Genomic DNA, 15,410 nt, shown 5'->3' with positions numbered 1-15,410 from the left:
CCTCACGAAAGGCTTCACTCTATGCTGTTTCCAGGTAGCTTTGTTCTGACAGTACCTATTTTCCACTTCAGAATCTCCACTTTAAAACCTGCAATGGAAAAATAAATCTCTTGACAGTTTTTTAAATCCAGAAAATTGGTGATGTGGCCTTGGCAGCAAATACCCAGAAAGCCTTTACCTCATTAACCTGATTCTCCACGGGCCCTGCCACTGCTAAATTTATAAAGCTAAAAATAATCTCAAGATCACGGAACTAAAAAGAAGTCAATCACTTACCAAATCCTGCCCTTAAGGAGTTCATCTTGGCTGGGCGTGGTGGCTCACGCCTGTAATCCCAGCACTTTGGGAGGCTGAGGCGCGTGGATCACTTGAGGTCAGGAGTTCGAGACCAGCCTGGCCATCATGGTGAAACCCCGTCTCTACTAAAAATACAAAAAAATTAGCTGGGCATGGTGGCCCAAGCCTGTAATCCCAGCTACTCAGGAGGCTGAGGCAGGAGAATCGCTTGAACCCGGGAGGCAGAGGTTGCGGTGAACCGAAATGGTGCCACTGCACTCCAGCCTCCAGCCTGGGCCACAGAGCAAGACTGTCTTAAGAAAATAAAAAAAATGGAGTTCATCTTTTATCCCTAAGTAATTGCTGACTTCTGCTCTGGGATTATAAACAGGGTGGGAATGTTCTCCCACCATCCTTACCCCTGGAATTCCTCTCCAAAGCAGAGTACGTCAAGTTTTCCCTGGTGTCAGACAGCATTTCACCATGAAACCCTAAGACCTGCCTCCTGGGCTCCTTCCAGCTGGTGGGCCTGGTGTGAAGGTGGGCTTCCTGGGCCTCTGGCAGATGGAGGATGGCATTAAATGCCAACACCGTCAGCTTACCATCCACAAGGCCAGCAGCTGCCAACAGCTGCCCTAGACCTATCAACAAGACAACTTCATGGCTCCCAATGGGAATGGAGGCTGGGCCCGCCCTACTTAGAGCAGGGGAAAGAACTCTTCCCTCAAAGAGCCGGGGCAGGATGCCAGAATCTAACTACATCCTCTCCCGGTTTGCAGTTCTAGGAAGTGGAATTTGCTGCCCTAGGCGTGGTCTAAAGGACAAGTTTAGAAATGATTCAACTCAAGTTCCTAAACAGAGTAAGTGCCAGTTGATGTCCCACCGTGGATCATTTACTCCAGAAAAATTGTAATGATGGCTCGGCCACCGCCTTGGCTAGAGTCCCACTGCACGCATGTCGTGAGGGCCGATGGGCAAGTCCGTCTGGTTTTTTTTGTTGTTGTTGTTTTTTGAGATGGAGTCTCGCCCTGTTGCCCAGACTGAAGTGCAAAGGCCCGATCTCAACTCACTGCAACCTCCGCCTCCTGGGTTCAAAGGATTCTCCTGTCTCAGCCTCCTGAGTAGCTGGGATTACAGGCACCCGCCAGCATGCCCAGCTATTTTTTTGTATTTTTAGTAGAGACGGGGTTTTATCATGTTGGCCAGGCTGGTCTCGAACGCCTGACCTCATGATCCACCCGCCCTGGCCTCCCAAATTGCTGGGATTACAGGCGTGAGCCACCGCGCCCGGCCGTCTGTCTGGTTTTCAAACCAGCAGCTGTCATGCTATTAATCAATGAACCCGTAAGCCTCTTTGGTATATATAACAATGAAAAAATTCATTAAGCCATGAAATCTAGAAATAAGTCATATTTCTGAGTTGATAAAATGCTTTTCTGAACATACATTTTAGGTATCTGGCACAATCAACCAAATGTCTGCCTGTTTTTGTGTAGCTTTCATACAGTACAGATTTCATTGATGTCGCTCCCACATCTGAGTATTAAAAACATTTGACATTGTTCTTCTCAGTCCTCACAACACCCCTGTGAGGTAGGTGGTATTGACCCCATTCCACAGATGGGGAGGTCTAGGCACGGAAAGGTTTAGTGGCTCCTCACAGGCCGCGTGGTGGGGCAGCAGAGTGGTGCTCTGGCCCCGCGCCGACGCCGCCTTCACATTCACACTTCATCAGTGCCACCGCAACACTGCATGGCAGGATCTCACGCTGAGGCCAAGTTCCTGTCTAGTCCAGAATGAAGCCAGCGTCTCACCTCTTAAAGCTTCGATGTGTGACTCAAAGCCAACTTACTCTCCCAAACTTGCAAAACAAACATACTGACTGAATCTTAGTTGGGACTATTTGCAGTATTTAAGATTATTTTTGAGAGTCAATCTGCTTGGATTTGTAGTTGTATATGCTCAAATCCCTTTGGAAAACAGTTTGAAATGACATGAGGGACAATGTAATTTTGAGAATAGAACACAGAAAACAAGAGTTCTGAGACTGGCATTGAAATTGAGAATATAAGCTATGGTAAAATGAGAATCAAATCCCAAATAAACGGAGAGCAGCACTTCTCAATGTTTAAGGCCACGCACAGGGCAGGCATTCAGTAAGCACTTCTTGGATCAAAAGAAACTGACACCCCTTTGAGCCGCCTATCACTGACAACAGGAGCTGAGACCCCCGGGAAAGCCAGCCAGGGCCATGATCCCCTTGGCCTGGGGCCACGGTCACACAAAGCCACTCAGCCAAATCGTGTGGAGTTATCTAGGCTTACTTGCTGCAGGATAAAAGTTGAGCTAGAACACCAAGCATTGAGCTAGGAATACCCCTTTGAATGTGTACTGCTACTTATAAAAAATAGGTATGTAGCTATGATTAAATAGATGAAGGGCCAAAGCATCCTATGAGGAAGTATTTTTAAAATTGTATAGATGTTCATGCAGTGGGGGACAGAAATAAAGAGGTTAAAGCGGTTTGTGTTTTTCGGTTAAATGAAAGGTTGTAAATGCATTTTTACCGCTGATAAGAAGGGGTACCTGCTACCCCTTTCTGCTGTGGAGTGTTGCTGAGGACAGAGTCCATCTCTCCCAGCGAGTCCTGGTTATCCTTTACTTACACTCTGGCCTTGGGGGCAGTGGCGTGTGGCCTCGGTCCTCCCCAGGTAACTCTGGAGGGCGCTGTGGAATATTGCTGTGATTTGCCCCTTACTCGTCTTTCACCCATGTTCCGCCTTGATTCGGCATAAGGACAGACTGCTCCAGTGGGGCCTTGGGTCCTCAGGCCTTCTGACCGCTTGGTCTTGAGTGACATTCCAGAAGAGTGACTAATGACATAAAACGATTAAGAAAATCCATGTTGCAGCGGCCAACCGGAAACAGTTTTGTCCCAGGCTGCACAGGGTCGGAGGCCCCAAGGTCACCGGGGCCACTGCCCGTCACAGGTCCACCTTGACCCCCTTTATGAAAGGCAGGCCTGTGGGCACCCTCTTCTTATACTCCAGGTACTCCTCTCCAAAAAAGTGAATTAGTGAGATTTCTTCTTCTTCTGTTCGATCGCGGAAGAATCGCCACACTGTCAGGGCATAGCTGACGCCGCAGATGGGGTTACACAGCATCACCTAACAGAGGGAGACACCAGGCTCATCAGGGTGACCGTGGGATGACGCCCTGTGCTTTGGTAGGCGTTTGTCTCTAATACCCAGAGGATTTCTGTGCCTATGCCCTGCTGAGACCGTCAGGGTCTCTGGGAGCAGTACTGTCACCTTAGCCCTGAGCACTCAGTGCTGCAGGCCTTTCTCACGTGCTTTCCTGTTGCTCCTCTTACATGAGAGAGATCTGTAAATCACAAGATCAACCTCTTGGATTTCAACCCTCAGCTTGGGGTGATAGCAATGCCCCCCACCTCCGGGTGTGAGCTCCCCAACATGAGGTCCCATGCACGCTGCCTTCCTGCCCAGGACCCTCCCACCACAAATGCATTCGCTTACACCACAGCTGCCTGGGCCTCTGCCTCCTAAACCCACAGCCTCTGCTTCAGCACGAGATACAGGGCCACAAAACTGAGCTTCCGAAATGCCCCTTCCAGCAGATTACCTCCACACTCAGAGAGCTCCAGAGCCTGAACCCCACCCCCTGAGTCTGGGTTTCCAACCCCAGAAGAGCAGCACTTCGCCCACTTCCCCAGTCTCCTGCCCTCCCCACGCTGTGCCCACCTTGCCTCTTTTCTTTTTTTTCCCCCGAGACAGATTGTCACTCTGTCACGTGGAGTGCAGTGGCGTGATCATGGCTCACTGCAGCCTTAACCGCTTTGGCTCAAGTGATTCTCCCACCTCAGCCTCCCAAGTAGCTGGGACTAAGGGCACATGCCACCACGCCCAGCTAATTTTTGTATTTTTTGTAGAGATGGAGTTTCACAATGTTGCCCAAGCTGGTCTCGAACTCCTGGCCCTTTCTTCCACCTTTAAGAACATCCTGGCCAGGTACGGTGGCTCATGTCTGTTAATTGCAGTACTCTGGGAGGCCGAGGAGGGCAGATCACCTGAGGTCAGGAGCTTGAGACAAGCTTGGCCAACATGGCGAATCCCCGTCTCTACCAAAAATAGAAAAATTAGCTGGGCGTAGTGGTGGGAGCCTGTAATCCCAGCTACTTGGGAGGCTGAGGCAGGAGAATTGCTTGAACCCAGGAGGCAGAGGTTGCAGTGAGCTGAGATCGCCACTGCATTCCAGCCTGGGCGACAGAGCGAAACTCCCTCTCAAAAAAAACAAAGAACATCCTTCCCACTGATCTCCAGCCAAACAGTCCTTCAAGGCCAAAAGCATTCCCCAGCTCCTCAGGGAACCACTCACCTACACCTGCCCACTGGTCCCCTGTGGATGTGCATCTTCCCCAGCATACATTTTCTGTATGTTTTCTGAATATACATTTTAGGCTCCAATACAGCCACCCGGAGAGCCAGGCTCATGTCCTGACCTCTCACACCTTCTCTTATTGAGCACTTACTATGTTCCCAGCGCCATGCTAAGCCCTTTACAATCATTACCCTGTTCAACTCTCATGGCAAACCTTTGAGAGCACGCTACTATCCCCACTTTGTTTTTTTTAAAATTTTATTATTTTTTAAAGACAGGGTCTCACTATATTGCCCAGGCTGGACTTGAACTCTTGGCCTCAAGCCATCCTCCTGCCTCAGCTTCCCGAGTAGTGGGGACTACAGGCATGTGCCACTATGTCTAGCTGCCCCCACTTTAACGTGAGAGGAGAAGGAGGCCAAGCAGTGAATGTCAGAATCAGGACTGGCCCAGTCAGTGACTCCGGGGCCCATACCCTCACATCTGGCATAGCTTGCTGGGGATACCCTACAGTGGGAGTTCTCTATAGCAGGCTGCAGCCTGTTACTAAGCCATGAAATCATTTAGTACATTATGAACAGTATTGAAATAGTAAGATAGAAAACAGGATTTTGTAAACAGTAAGTGTAAGTATTATATCAGGAAAGACATGTTCCTTTCATACACACACAAGTGCTGGAGCACAATGTAAAAAAAATCTATGGGCAAAAAGGTATGGAAAACCCTTTGGTTCTAGTGCACACACATATACAGGAAGCAAGCATTTATGGCAAATTACATTATTCAGTCATAACCAATTTGTTCCCAGGGAAGGTGATTGTTAATGTGGGGGTTTTACATGTTTCAGAAACAAAAATTGTACAGTAAATGCTATGTGATCATTTGCCCCACCTATACCGTTAGGGGTCACCAGAGTCACCAAGGACCATGCATTGCTGATGGGATGCCTGAGAGATCTCTGGATTTGCCCAAAGACTTGGAGACTTTTCCCAAACACTTGGTGAATTTTCCAAGATCTATTCACATTCTTTGGCCAAGTTTTTCTAGGACCAAGAGTAAAGAATCAAGAAACAGTTTCAAGAAATAAGGCGGCCAGGCACGATGGCTCACGCCTGTAATCCCAGCACTTTGGGAGACTGAGGCAAGTGGATCATGAGGTCAGGAGATTGAGATCATCCTGGCTAACACAGTGAAACCCCGTCTCTACTAAAAATACAAAAAATTTAGCCAGGCATGGTGGCGGGCGCCTGTAGTCCCAGCTACTCAGGAGGCTGAGGCAGGAGAATGGCATGAACCCAGGAGGCGGAGCTTGCAGTGAGCCGAGATCGCGCCACTGCACTCCAGCCTGGGCGACAGAGCGAGACTCTGTCTCAAAAAGAAAAAAAAAAGAAATAAGGCTTTGGGTTGGGCATGGTGGATCATGCCTGTAATCCCAGCATTTTGAGAGGCTGCAGTGAGAGGACTGCTTGAGCCCAGGAGTTCAAAATCTGCCTGGGCAACACTAAGACCCCATCTCTACAAAAAACAAAAAGTTAGCTGGGCATGGTGGTGCACACTTATAGTCCCAGCTACTCAGGAGACAAAAGCAGAAGGTCTGCTGGAACCCAGGAGTTTGAGACTAGCTTGGGCAACACAGCGAGATCTCATCTTTAATACACAAATAAATAATTTTGTTTTCTGTTTTTAAGACAGGGTCTCACTCTGTTGCCCAGACTGGAGTACAGCAGCAATCAAAGCAATCCTCCTGCCTCAGCCTCCTGCCTCAGCCTCCTGAGTAGCTGGGACTACAGGTGCACACTACAACTTCCAGATGTATTTTTAGTTTTTTCCTCTGGAGAGAAGGGTTCTCACTATGTTGGCCAAGCTGGTTTCTTTTTTTTTTTTTTTTTTTTTTTTGAGACGGAGTCTCGCTCTGTCGCCCAGGCTGGAGTACGGTGGCGCGATCTCGGCTCACTGCAAGCTCCGCCTCCCGGGTTCACGCCATTCTCCTGCCTCAGCCTCCCAAGTAGCTGGGACTACAGATGCGTGCCACCACACCAGGCTAATTGTATTTTTAGTAGAGATGAGGTTTCACTGTGTTAGCCAGGATGGTCTTGATCTCCTGACCTCATGATCTGCCTGCCTCAGCCTCCCAAAGTGCTGGGATTACAGGCATGAGCCACCATGCCCGGCCAGCCAAGCTGGTTTCTAATTCCTGGCCTCAAGCAATCCTCCTGCTCTGGTCTCCCAAAGCCACTGTGCCTAGCCAAATAGTAATTTTAAAAAAGAAATATACGGGTTGGATGCAGTGGCTCACGCCTGTAATCCCAGCACTTTGGGAGGCTGAAGCGGGTGGATCATCTGAGGTCAGGAGTTTGAGAACAGCCTGGCCAACATAGTGAAACCCCTACTAAACCTACTAAAAATACAAGACATTAGCTGGGCGAGGTAGCGCACACCTGTAATCCCAGCTACTCGCGGGGGCTGAGGCAGCAGACTCACTTGAACCCGGGAGGTGGAGGTTGCAGTGAGCCAAGATCGCACCACTGCACTCCAGCCTGGGCGACAAAGTGAGACTCTGTCTCAAAAAAAAAAAGAAAGAAAAAGAAATACATGTGGTGGCTCACGCCTGTAATCCCAGCACTTTGGGAGGCTGAAGCGGGTGGATCATCTGAGGTCAGGAGTTTGAGAACAGCCTGGCCAACATAGTGAAACCCCTACTAAACCTACTAAAAATACAAGACATTAGCTGGGCGAGGTAGCGCACACCTGTAATCCCAGCTACTCGCGGGGGCTGAGGCAGCAGACTCACTTGAACCCGGGAGGTGGAGGTTGCAGTGAGCCAAGATCGCACCACTGCACTCCAGCCTGGGCGACAAAGTGAGACTCTGTCTCAAAAAAAAAAAGAAAGAAAAAGAAATACATGTGGTGGCTCACGCCTGTAATCCCAGCACTTTGAGAGGCCGAGGCGGGTAGATCACTCAACCGCAGGAGTTCGAGGCCAGCCTAGGCAACATGGAAAAACCCCGTCTCTACAAAAATACAAAAATTAGCCAGGGGCTGGGCATGGTGGCTCATGTCTGTAATCCCAACGCTTTGGGAGGCCAAGGCAGGCAGATCACCTGAGGTTGGGAGTTTGAGAACAGCCTGACCAACATGGAGAAACCCCGTCTCTACTAAAAATACAAAATTAGCCGGGTATGGTGGCGCATGCCTGTAATCCCAGCTACTCAGGAGGCTGAGGCAGGAGAATCGCTTGAACCCGGGAGGCAGAGGTTGCAGTGAGCTGAGATCACATGATTGCACTCCAGCCTGGGCAACAAGAGTGAAACTCCATCTCAAAAAAATAAATTAATTAAAAAATACAAAAATTAGCCAGGTGTGATGACACACATCTGTAGTTTCAGCTACTTAGAAGGCTGAGGCAGGAGAATCACTCAAACCCGGGAGGCGGAGGTTGTAATGAGCCGAGATTGTGACACCGCACTCCAGCCTGGGCAGATACTTAGGAGACTAAGGTGGGAGGATCACTTGAGCCCAAGAGGTAGAGGCTGCAGTAAACCATGATCATGCCAATGCACTATAGCCTGGGTGAGAGACCCTGCCTCAAAACAAAACAAAAAACCATACATAAATAAAAAATATATATATACACACACACACACATATATAGAGCAGGTGCAGTGGCTCACACCTATAATCCTTACACTTCTTTTTCTTTTTTTCTTTTTTTTTTTTTGAGACAGAGTCTTGCTGTGTCACCCTGGCTGGAGTGCAGTGGCGTGATCTTGGCTCACTGCAACCTCTGCCTCCCAGGTTCAAGCAAATATTGTGCCTCAGTCTCTCAACTAGCTGGAATTATAAGCAAGAACCACCATGCCTGGCCTAATCCCAGCACTTTAGAAGGCCAAGGTGGGAAGATGGCTTGAGCCCAGGAGTTCAAGACCAGCATGGGCAACAAAGGAGGAACCATCTCTTTTTTTTTGAGACAGAGTCTCACTCCATCACCCAGGCTGGAGTGCAGTGGCACGATCTCAGCTCACTGCAACCTCCACCTCCCAGGTTCAAGCGGTTCTCAGGTCTCAGCCTCCCGAGTAGCTGAGACTATAGGCATGTGCCACCAGGCCCAACTAATTTTTGTATTTTTAGTAGAGATGGGGTTTTGCCATGTTGGCTAGGCTTGTCTCAAACTCCTGACGTCAAGTGATCCACCCACTTCAGCCTCTCAAAGTGCTGGGATTACAGGCAACCGGCCGGGAGAACCACCTCTACAAAAAATTTAAAAATTAGCCGGACGTGGTGGCACACACCTGTAATGTGTTCCAGCTACTTGGGAGGCTGAGGTAGGAGGATCACTTGAGCTCAGGAGGTCAAGGCTGCAGTGAGCCATGATCAGAACACTGCACTCCAGCCTGGGCAACACAGCAAGATCCTGTCTTTAAAAAAAAAAAAAAAAAAAAAAAAAGCTGGGCACGGTGGCTCATGCCTATAATCCCGGCACTTTGGGAGGCCGAGGTGGGCAGATCATGAGGTCAGGAGATCAAGACCATCCTGGCTAACACAGTCAAACCCCATCTCTACTAAAAATACAAAAAATTAGCCGGGTGTGGTGGCGGGCGCCTGTAGTCCCAGCTACTCAGGAGGCTGAAGCAAGAGAATCGCTTGAACCTGGGAGGCAGAGGTTGCAGTGACCTGAGATCATGCCACTGCACTCCAGCCTGGGCAACAGGGCAACAGAGTGAGACTCCATCTCAAAAAGGAAAAAAAAAAAAAAAAAAGGCCAGGCACCGTAGCTCAAGCCTGTAATCCCAGCACTTTGAGAGGCCCAGGAAGGCAGACTGCTTGAGCTCAGTAGTTCAAGATGGCTCTGGGCAACTCGAGAAACCCTGTCTCTACAAAAAAAATACGAAAAGTAGTCAGGCATGGTGGTTCGTGCCTACAGTTCCAGCTACTTGGGAGGCAGAGGTTGCAGTGAACCAAGATCGCACCACTGCACTCTGGCCTGGTCAACAGAGCAAGACTAGGTCTCAAAAAAAAAAAAGAAAAGAAAAGAAACAAGGCCTTTTCTTCAGCCTGAGACAGAACAAACCTCCATGGCTCACACAGCTCACTAACACATGGCCTCGGCCCCATTAATACCTATTTCTGATGAAAACCAGCCAAGCTGCCACATGAGTGACAGAGGGCACTCCCTTCCCTAAGCCCCATCTCTGTCCTCACCCCCTCTGGGGTGCTTCAGATCTATTAATAGGTTGAAGGGGCAGAGAAAGGGAGAGGCACAATGGCTCATGCCTATAATGCTAGCACTTTGCGAGGCTGAGGTGGGAGGATCACTTAAGGCCAAGAGTTTGAGACCTGCCCGGGCAACACAGTAAGACCGTCTCTACCAAAAAAAAGAAAAAAGAAAGCAAACAAACAGAGGCAGAAACAGGATGAAGGGATACAGCAGGTAGCTAACAGCACCAAGAATCACCAAGGACTTACACACCCAGGTTCTGGGCACATAGTGAAAAGCATTACGGACTACATTAGTTCTCTTGACTTTTATTAAATTATCACTTGAAACGCGCCAAGAAGAACATGTACCTATTATTTAAAGGAGACCAACAACCTCATGAATACACTGAAAACCACTAATTGTATACTTTGAAATGGTGACTTTTATGCTACGTGAATTATATCACGTTTAAAATGTTACTAAAAAAAAAAAAGGGAAAGCAGTGTCATATTTAATATTATACCTGAGTTCCAATACTCCAGTAAAACCACCCGACGTAAGAAGGATGCCGAAACCAAGCGTACACTCCACTGGTCACCAGAGTATGTGTATCTGATTTTTCATTCTGTACCACGTGGTTGAAATTGGAGCCAGCTGTAAACATGGCCGCCTTCCTCAGACATTCTCCGAAGACCACCATCAGCAGCCCTGTGACACTGAGCCAGGTGATCTGCTTCAGTTCTGTGGGAGAGAGACATCAACGACACACGGGGAGTGAAAACACTGGCCTGCTGAGCTCCCCTTCGCACTGCTTAAAATTAACCTATTTTCCCGAAGACAGAAACAGAAAATGTGCTCCTGGGCAATCAGCATTTGTCATCACATTAAAATTTCATAAGAAAACACATTCCCCTAAGTTATGCTGTTCATCAATTTACTTTAAAACACCAATAAGCACAATGAAAGCATCATGGTAAAGAGATGCTCTCCTGCTACAGCTGATGGGCTCTCTGGTTCACGACCCCCGGCCACATGCTCAGTCCTTCATCTGGGGACAAGTATAGCTAAGAGAAGCAAAAAAGGGTCCAAGGTTTCCACCCTGAATCCCAGGAGCCACATGTATTTCATTTCATTGGCTGTGAGACATTCAATTTCAGAGTGCATTCCACATACGGAGGCTTTTGTTAGTAAATTTTTTTTTTTTTTTTTTTTTGAGACGGAGTTTCACTCTCATTGCCCAGGCTGGAGTGCAATGGCACAATCTCAGCTCACTGCAACCTCCATCTCCTGGGTTCAAGCAATTCTCCTGCCTCAGCCTCCCAAGTAGCTAGAATTACAGGCATGCGCTACCAGGCCCGGCTAATTTTGTATTTTTCGTACAGATGGGGTTTTACCATGCTGGTCAGGCTGGTTTCAAACTCCTGACCTCATGTGATCCACCCACCTCGGCCTCCCAAAGTGCTGGGATTAAAGGCGTGAGCCACTGCACCCGACCTTGTTAGTAAACTCTTTTTTTTTTTTTGAGATGGGAGTCTCGCTCTGTCACCCAGGCTGGAGTGCAGTGGCGCGATCACGGCTCACTGCAACCTCCGCCTCCCGGATTCAAGCAATTCTCCTGCCTCAGCCTCCCGAGTAGCTGGGATTACAGGCATGTGCCACTACTCCTGGCTTTTTTGTATTTTTAGTAGAGACGGGGTTTCACCATATTGGCCAGGCCGGTCTCGAACTCTTGACCTTGTGATCCACCCGCCTTGACCTCCCAAAGTGCTGGGATTACAGGCATGCGCCACCGTGCCCGGCCAGTAAACTCTTACATGAAACGTCTAAATATCATCTGATTATAAAATTAGAATCACAACTACTCAAGGTTGGGGCTTCAAATTAGATGGTGCACTATGTGATGCAAACTTTAAAGCAAAAGGTCAGCACGTCCTCGAGTCAACATCCAGAGGCAGAATTCATGAGCGGAGCTCATCCTTTATAAATAGCTTAGTGAGGATAGAGGTCTGCGGAAAATCGCTTGGGGGAGATTAGACCTGAAAGGTGAATCAATGTCACTGTCCTCAGCCTGAATGGGAACCACCCTTTTCCCCTCCAGAGGGGGACATAAGGCACACTAACCTGGCCAAAAGATATTTTCAAGTGTGAACTCTAACCAAGAAGAAAGAGCAGCTACTGTATACTCCAGGCTGTGATTCAGGAGAAAGGAATCCAAGGACAGACTTTTGGGATTATTGACTGCTGTCACCAAGTATTCAGAATAGTGGAACAATGACAGGGAGCACATGTACCTATTTAAAGACAAAAAGAGAGTTAAGTTGGGACAAGAGAACCAAGTTAACCATAAGTGCACATCTGGGTCTCCTGAGCTGTCCCTAGGTCTATGAGGCCCTGTTCTCACCTGTCTGAGAGTGGACACAGGTACCCAGCTGCAGCATCTACTACCTCAGGTTTGCAAAAAGTGGAGTTTTTAAGGGGCTGTTTTTGTTTCTGGTGTTTTGTTTTGTTTTGTTTGAGACAGAGTCTCGCTGTGTCGCCCAGGCTGGAATGCAACGGCGCGATCTCAGCTCACTGCAACCTCCGCCTCCCAGGTTCAAGCGATTCTCCTGCCTCAGCCTCTCAAGTAGCTCAGACTACAGGTGCCCACCACCACGCCCAGCTAATTTTTGTATTTTTAGTAGAGACGGGGTTTCGCTATGTTGGCAAGGCTGGTCTCGAACTCCTGGCTTGGCCAGGCTGGTCTTGAACTCCTGACCTCGTGATCTGCCCACCTCGGCCTCCTAAAGTGCTGGGATTACAGGCGTGAGCCACCGCGCCCGGCAAGGGACTGTTTTTGAATGTCACAGGCAAAACAAACCCATAGGTCACAGACGCATTATGGGCCCTTCTGTCCGTTAAAAATGACACTACACACAATAAAACATGAAAGAGGGAGATAACAACATAAAGGAGTGATGTATGTCGGATACAAAATTTAACAAAACTGAAATAATTCCGGCAAAGAAGGATTAGATGGCTCAAAATATTGATAAGAGGAGATAAAACTTTTTACCTTGAAGCCACTGGTTCATATCCAGGTCAGACTAGAAGGCTCAAGGGACTGAAATCATAGTGTAGGGAAAAATCCTACAGTGGCTGTGGGGATGCACTAGATGTGACCTAATAGAAATTAGAGATGAAAAAGGCCCATGAAGACAAGCCAGAGCCCTGCCCCTGCCCGCCACCGAGGACCTGCACCCCTTCCGGGAAGGGCTGCTCAAGTTACCGAATGCTGTCACCACAGCTGCGGATGACAGCACCTTTGGGGGTGCCAGGGAGATCTGTTTCTGCCTGATTCACAATCAACCCACAGGCACGAAATCACAAGGGCTGAAATGTGAGCAACTAGGGGGAAGCCAGGAGACTTCGTTTCCAGAGAACCCTGAACAGCCTTCTGCCGGTCACAGATGAGACAGGGATGAGGAAATGCCGCTACTGACCCTCTGAGCTGTCCACCCTCGCCTGAAAACCAGTATTTCCGAAGGAATTCTTACCAGCCAAAGTGACTCCAAGAAGACTGGCTAAAACTCAGCAGCATGCCGCAGCCGAACACAAACCCCAGGAAACAAGCTCGGATGGCTATCTGAAAGGAACCCAAGAGAAGCTCAGTCATTCACAGTCCTCAGAGTACAGATCTGGGCTGCTGACCTTCCCGGAATAGGCAACCCACAGGCAAGCAGATGGAGCCGATTTGCTGAGGTTGAAAGGGAGAAGTGGGCGACCTGGGTTCAAATTCTGCACCCACCCCTCTCTGGCTGTGTGGCCTCCCAAATTATTTAACCTCTCTGAGCTTGCTTCCCCATCTACACCCAGGGAATAACAGTACCTACCTTTTAGGACTGCAGTAAGGATTACCCACGTAAAGCACTTAAGACTAACTGCTACCTAAATTTTAGCTGTCATTATTATCATTATTCGTGATTACTATTCAGGGCTGTAGGAAAACTGCTTAAGCCTAGTTTATGAGGTCAGGGCACCCGGGCCTGTGCGCCCAGCCCCACCCACGTCACTGCGGGGCCTTTGACCTGAGACAGGGCAGCAGGTAGGTCTCTGCACCTTAAGTTACATAAAAGCACTCGCGGGCTCGCTCACTCCACCCCACGCGCACCTGCTGAGCTGCACAAGCTGCAATTTAACAACCCACTCCTCGGGTGCAGGGCGCCCGAGCCCGGAGAGAGAGGGTCCCCTCCTGCGACCTGAACTCGCTGATGAAGAGCGCGCGCGTGGGAGGCCCCTGCGCGCCCGGGGAGAAAGGTGCCCACGCGCCGCGCCAAGCGGACCCCCCGCCCGCCCCGCCGGCCCCCGCCGGCCCCCGCCGGCCTGCACCTGGTAGCGAGGCGGCCGATAGAGCAGCAGCAGCAGCGCGTTGAGCCCGGCCACGTAGAGCGCCAGCCCGGTGCGGCCCTGCAGGCCGGCGCGCGTGAGCAGCGGCAGCGCGAGCACCGAGGCGCCCAGCAGGAAGGTGGCGAGGCTGAGACGCGCCTCAGAGCCCGGCGGAGCCCGCGCCGCGCAGCCCGCCATGGCGCCGGGCGGCGGATTAGCGGGTGGCGGCGCCGGCTGTAGCCCGGGGAAACGCGCCGGCTGCGCCTGCGCACTGTGCCGCCGACGCCGGCCCGGGAAGGGCAGCTGCCCGCAGCTGCGCGCCGCCTGCCAGTTCTCGCGAGAACTCCGGCCCGCCCTGTTGCTGTCCGGAATTTGGCGGGAGCGCCCCGCCCGCCCCTCGGGGACATCCGGGCTCTGAGCCCGACTCTGTGCCGGGCGGGGGCCGGGAAGGGGTGGGAGAAGTCGCTGCCCGCGTCTGTCCAAACTTAGTCCCAAACTCAGGAGGTTCCTGTCCCAAGAAGCAATGTAAAGTTTGAAACGAGCCGAGTGCGGTGGCTCACGCCTGTAATCCCAGCACTTTGGGAGGCCGAGGCTGGCGAATCATTTGAGGTCAGGAGTTCGAGACCAACCTGGGCAACATGGGGAAACGCCGTCTATACTAAAAATACAAAAATTAGCTGGGCGTGGTGGCGCATGCCTTTAACCCCAGCTACTTGGTGAGGCTGAGGCAGGAGAATCGCTTGATGCGGGGAGACGGAGGTTGCAGTGAGCCGAGATTGTGTCACTGCACTCCAGCCTGGGTGACAGAGTGACACTCCATCTCAAAAAAAAAAAAGTTTGAAACGGCCGCACCCTCGCCGGCCCTGCGTGGTCCCCGAAAACCAGACGCCCTGGGGCGCGGGTTCGGCCGAGTGCGGCGACGTCCTGCCCTCCCTCTGCGGCTCCCTGGAAACCGGCCTGGACAACGGCACCTGGGCACCCATGCAACGGGACCACCGCCCGCTTAAATTCCTGTTGTGGAACAAGGCTGGACGGTGATGGGAATGCTCAGGATATGTTAGGTTTTCTTTTTTTTTTTGAGACGGAGTCTCGCTCTGTCGCCCAGGCTGGAGTGCAGTGGTGCGATCTCGGCTCACTGCAAGCTCCGCCTCCCGGGTTCATGCCATTCTCCTGTCTC

General features: G+C 50.4%; 1 protein-coding gene across 1 annotated transcript; it reads right to left on the bottom strand.

Annotated features, from left to right (window-relative positions):
* Nucleotides 1–1,629: 1,629 nt before the first annotated feature.
* ICMT (isoprenylcysteine carboxyl methyltransferase) lies at nucleotides 1,630–14,562 on the bottom strand. The gene is made up of 5 exons (XM_034954140.3): nucleotides 14,237–14,562; nucleotides 13,405–13,493; nucleotides 11,993–12,162; nucleotides 10,395–10,612; nucleotides 1,630–3,443 (listed from the first exon to the last, which is right to left on the bottom strand). The coding sequence occupies exons 1-5, from the start codon at nucleotides 14,429–14,431 to the stop codon at nucleotides 3,261–3,263; spliced, it is 855 nt and encodes a 284-aa protein (XP_034810031.1). The 5' UTR covers nucleotides 14,432–14,562; the 3' UTR covers nucleotides 1,630–3,260.
* Nucleotides 14,563–15,410: the final 848 nt, after the last annotated feature.

Source organism: Pan paniscus, chromosome 1 (assembly GCF_029289425.2).
Source record: "Pan paniscus chromosome 1, NHGRI_mPanPan1-v2.0_pri, whole genome shotgun sequence".
Lineage (NCBI taxonomy): Eukaryota > Metazoa > Chordata > Mammalia > Primates > Hominidae > Pan > Pan paniscus.
The sequence above is the reverse complement of the archived record's forward strand: the minus strand, read 5'-3'. Positions and strand labels throughout refer to the sequence as shown.